General features: G+C 21.0%; 2 protein-coding genes across 2 annotated transcripts; one reads left to right on the top strand and one right to left on the bottom strand.

Moving 5' to 3' along the window:
• Positions 1–1,251: 1,251 nt before the first annotated feature.
• PF3D7_1372200 (histidine-rich protein III) lies at positions 1,252–2,228 on the top strand (the record flags this gene model as incomplete). Its single annotated transcript, XM_002809080.1, has 2 exons — positions 1,252–1,320; positions 1,470–2,228. 2 exons carry the CDS (start codon positions 1,252–1,254, stop codon positions 2,226–2,228), a joined length of 828 nt encoding a protein of 275 aa, XP_002809126.1.
• A 1,668-nt stretch (positions 2,229–3,896) lies between these two features.
• Positions 3,897–5,902, bottom strand: PF3D7_1372100 (Plasmodium exported protein (PHISTb), unknown function; the record flags this gene model as incomplete). Its single annotated transcript, XM_002809079.1, has 2 exons — positions 3,897–5,642; positions 5,819–5,902. The coding sequence occupies 2 exons, from the start codon at positions 5,900–5,902 to the stop codon at positions 3,897–3,899; spliced, it is 1,830 nt and encodes a 609-aa protein (XP_002809125.1).
• Positions 5,903–6,000: the final 98 nt, after the last annotated feature.

The raw sequence follows: 6,000 nt of genomic DNA, 5'->3' as shown, positions 1-6,000 counted from the left end.
TATAATATAGATATTATATATTCTTTTAGAATATTTATATATTTATATATATAATATATTATGTTTACAAAAAAAATGTATATTATTTAATTACAAATTATTTTTATATTTTATGGAAAAAAAAAAAAAACGTGTTATATATGTATATGTATGTATTTTAAAATATAATAAAATGAAATACCATAAAAAATTAGTTTTCAGTCAATATAATGTTATTATTCTTTAATACAAATTTTAAAAGAAAATTTATTTTTTTATTTAATTCTCATTTTTTCATTTTTAAACATTTTATTTATATCTCTGAAGAAAAATATTCTATTTATAATATTTAAAGGAAATACAAAAGATACATAAGATAGATGGAATATTCTTATATTCATAATAATATTCAAAAAATAACAGATTTAAACCCTCAAAAATATAGAAATAATATATAAATATGTGATTTCTAATGTACACAAAAAAAAAAAAAATTAAATTTTAAGAGATATAAAAAATAAAATATTTAAAATATTTTTTATTAAAACAAATTTAAATTATTACCTTTCTACATAAAATTTTTTACTTTAATTTTTTTATGAATATAATAAAATTTATTATTTTTTAAAAATAAAATCTATCCATACACTTATGCTGTATTTAAATGTTTTTCAAAAAAATATTAAAGCAAATAAAAAAATCATTATAAATTTTAATTAAAAAAAAAAGTCTTATATTAATAAAATAAAATAATAAATAAAGTAATAATCCTTTTTATATAAAATTATTTTTGTTTAAGTATAAATCCTAAATATTTTTATTTATTTATTTAAATAAAAAATTTATTTAAAACATTTTTATAAATTTTTCATCAACTTTGCTTTTAAAGTTTCTACTTTTTTTAATAAAAAAAATTAATTATAAATAATTTTGCTTTTTTATAAAATTCAAGGTATAAAATAATTAAATAATTTTATATAATATATTTATATATATAAATTGTTTATATTTATATATATATATATATATATATATATATATGTGTATATACTATATATAAGAAGAAGTATATAATGAATTATATATAATGCTTATTTTTCACATTTTCATGAATTTATATTATACAGATTTTTTTTTTATATATATGCAAAAACTTAGTATTCTATATTTTATAGATACCATATATTATATAATGAATAATATATATATATATATATATATATATATTTTTTATTATTTCTTTTTTTATATTAATACAGTTATTTTAAAAAAATGGTTTCCTTCTCAAAAAATAAAATATTATCCGCTGCCGTTTTTGCTTCCGTACTTTTGTTAGATAACGTAAGTATTTTAATTGCAAATATAAATAAATATAACACTTACTTATAAAAATACATATAATAATATTATATATATATATATATATATATATATATATATATATATATATGTACATTTTTACATTTTTAAATGATTTTTCATTTTTATAGAATAACTCCGAATTTAACAATAACTTGTTTAGCAAAAATGCAAAAGGACTTAATTCAAATAAGAGATTATTACACGAAAGTCAAGCACATGCAGGTGATGCCCATCATGCACATCATGTAGCTGATGCCCATCATGCACATCATGTAGCTGATGCCCATCATGCACATCATGTAGCTGATGCCCATCATGCACATCATGTAGCTGATGCCCATCATGCACATCATGCTCACCATGCAGCTAATGCTCACCATGCAGCTAATGCTCACCATGCAGCTAATGCTCACCATGCAGCTAATGCTCATCATGCAGCTAATGCTCACCATGCAGCTAATGCTCACCATGCAGCTAATGCTCATCATGCAGCTAATGCTCACCATGCAGCTAATGCTCACCATGCAGCTAATGCTCACCATGCAGCTAATGCTCACCATGCAGCTGATGCTAATCACGGATTTCATTTTAACCTTCACGATAACAATTCCCATACTTTACATCATGCAAAAGCTAATGCTTGTTTTGATGATTCTCACCATGACGATGCCCACCATGATGGAGCACACCACGACGATGCCCACCATGATGGAGCACACCACGACGATGCCCACCATGATGGAGCACACCACGACGATGCCCACCATGATGGAGCACACCACGACGATGCCCACCATGATGGAGCACACCACGATGGAGCACACCACGATGGAGCACACCATGATGGAGCACACCATAATGCCACTACGCATCACTTACACCATTAAATCCATTTAATCGAAGATTAAAAATATTATAAAAATAAAAACATAAACACAGAAATTACCATATATATATATATAATTTTTTAATCTTCCATGTAAATATAGAATGATGAATCATATAAATAATATCATTATTCATTTATTTACATTTAAAAATATTGTTTTAGTATCTTTAATTTATTATGTATACATAAAAATAACTAACAATTTTATTAATAAACATATGTGTTTATTAATTCTTGTTTTGTAATTTATAGGATAGCGATTTTTCTACTGTCTTTGTTTTTTTTTTTTTTTAAATTGTCTTTTAATTGTGTTTTATTTTTATTATTGTTCTTTTTATAGCATTATTTTACAACAAAATATATTTTCTAACAACTTATAAAAATAATAAATATAAATTTTAATAAAAATTATATTTAACTTAAACAACATGAACATAAAGCACAACATTAATATTTATCTTTAATATTTATATTACTAATCATATAAATCCTTAATTTTCCTTTTAAAAATATGTTAAATATTTAAGTCTCATTACATATAAGAATATATTCATTTAAATGAAAAAATATATATAATAATATTCTATTATTACTAATTTTATTTCTTTTTTCTGATTAACATATTATTATATATTTCCAATATGTGCAAATATATAGAAATAATTATAATATATCATGAATAATATGAAAGAAAAATATATTTTTAAAATCATACATATTAATTATTTCATATATATAAATATATATATATTTCTTATATATCTATGCAAATAAATGAATTTATATTTTTATAGATTTTGTTATAGTACAATATAAATGATATTATGATCAAAATCTTATATATATATATATATATATATATATATGCATACATAATTTGTACCATCCTTTTTTTTTTTTTCTTCTTTTTTTTTTGGTGGGGTGAGTGAAGATAATATGCTTTTGTAAATTTATGAATGTATTCTTCTAATTAAATAGAAAATAAATATATATTTAAATAAATAAATAGAAATTAAATGGCTTTATATGAATACTTCTTAAACATTTATACATAAATATTAATAAAAAAAAGAGGAAATTTTATATTATAAAAATTTACCCTTTTGTAGTAACACATGTTTAATATAAATATATATTTATATTTATTTATTATATTTATTTTATTTATTAATTTATTCAAATTACTTTAATATTATAATACTATGAATAGTTTTTTCTCCTTTTGCCTATAATATATATATATATATATATATATTAATATAATTCATTATTATTAATTACATTTTAAAATTCTCAGAAAATTAAAATATTATTATAAATAAAAATACGATCAAAAAGGACACACCGTACATACTATTTGGACAGGTATAACACTAAAGAAACGTTCATGCAAATGCATTAATTTTAATTATTATGTAACGCATAAAAATAAAGAATCAAAATGAAATAATATATTAAAATGTAAATATTATATGAGTGTAGAATTTTATATGTAAAGAATAATGAAATAAACATTTTTATCTATATAAAGAAGTATATAAATATTTTCCTTATTATAAAAATATTTTTTTCATTAATATGCATCATATATATATATATATATATATATATATATATATATATATATATATCAATAACGTATTATTTTAATATATGTAGTATGTTATTAAATATTTTTATTTTTCTCTTGATATATCTTCTTGTATTTATCTGTAACTTTCTTTTTCTTCGTATTCTCTTCATTTATTTTATCTTGAAATGGCTTAGATATATTTTTCTTATTTGTATCATATAGATCCTTCTTAATTTTTCTCCATAAAAATCTATTAATCATAACAAGCATTTTAAATTCTCCTATATTTAGTCTATTATTATTAATCCATTGATTAAATAATGTATTGAGGTATATTTCTGCATTTTTCATGTATAATCGAATATTCGAATTGACCTCAGTCCATTCATTAAAAGCGAAATTACCTGAAACTTTATACTTTTTTATTAAAGTCCTATAAAACCTATATAAATCAGTTATTATATGATTAAATTTTCCTCTTTCATTTTTCATTACATTCAACCATAAATCAGAACATTTTTTTACACACATGTTATAACTTTTCAGTGATGAAATATCTTCATTTATTGAGAAATCTTTTTCATTAGAATATACGTTTGTTTCTTTGTCGTTCTTCTCAATATTGAAATCTAATTCATATTCTTTCTTTATTCCTTCATTTTTTATATATTTAAACAATTTCTTATTTTTTTTAAATATATTATTCTCATCACATTGCATCAATTCTTCAATTAAAACATCAAGACTTTTATTATTAGCTTCTTCCGTATTTAAATGATATAATAAATAATTTACACATTCTACAATTAGTTTATTAGAAACTCCTGAATATTTTCTAAAATAATTAATTAGTTTATTTATATCTTTTATATTTTTATAACTCAATATATCATCTAATATTTTTTTTACATTATCATCTTTAGGTTTGTATTCTTTTACGTATGAAATATTAATTTTGTCTTCATCATCTTTTCTAAAAGAATCATCACCAAATATAGTTTCCACGTCAATTTGTACAGTATCATTCATATAATCTTTTAATATTTTTTTCCAATTAGAATCATTTTCTTCATCTAGCTGTAAAAGTAAAATGTCGTCTAATAATTCACTGAAATCATCTTGTCTAAATAATTCAATATCTTCTGATTCTTTTTTGTATTTCTTATTTTTCTCATATATATCATTTTGTACTTCATTATTTGATATACCTCTCAATAATGGTTTCTCTTCTTCTTTTAATATTATTACATCATTAAACCTATTTTTTTCTTCTTCATCTATCTTTGTGGATATATTATCATTTGATTCTTCCTCAATTAATAATTTGTCAACATTTTTTGGAACATCCATATAATTTTCAAACAAAAGATGTCTTAAACTTTTACCTACATATATCAATTTAGAATCAGCTTTTTTCCTATCATTATAATAATCAATGAATGTTTCTTTCAATTTTCCCACATCGTATATCTCAGTTTCATCCATCTTTGATTTCATATTATTCTCTTCATTCAAATTATCAGCTAATTCATCCAAATCGTACAATTCATCATACTCACCTTTGGATGTTTCGACATTTTCGTCGTATGACATTTCGTTTAATTCATCATCCAAGTGCGTATCTTCAGAATTTACATAATTAGATAAACGTGCATAATTATCATACATAATATGCTTCAGTGTATCATCCGTTAAATATACACTAGATTCATAAACCATGTCATCATTCATATCGTCAGCAAAATATTCTTTCGAATCCTCTAATCCCAATAAACTCCTAGGACATCTACTCATGAAGCTCTTACTTAAACGTGCTTTCCCATCATATTTACATATGTTCTGTAAATGTTTTTTCAAAAATAAAAACAAAAAATATAAATATAAATATAAATACATACATATATATATATATATATATATATATATATATATATATAAAGTATTATATTGATACTTATAATAAGAAGAAAAACAAATATTTCTTATTTCTTTTTCTTTCTTCCATTACAACCTACCAAAAGGACAATATAAAATAATCCCAGGAATATCCCAACACTATATCTTAAAAATAACCTTTTTAAGAAATCTTTAGTATCCATCTTGTTGTGCTTTCCTAATACAGAGAGAATACACAAAAATCCTGTTATTTTATCCTTCCTATATTTCAAAGGATTTGGGTGTGTATTTTAAAGGTTCC

The sequence above is a fragment of the Plasmodium falciparum genome (genome assembly GCF_000002765.6).
Source record: "Plasmodium falciparum 3D7 genome assembly, chromosome: 13".
NCBI classification, from domain to species: domain Eukaryota; phylum Apicomplexa; class Aconoidasida; order Haemosporida; family Plasmodiidae; genus Plasmodium; species Plasmodium falciparum.
This window is presented reverse-complemented; position numbering and strand designations above follow the sequence as displayed.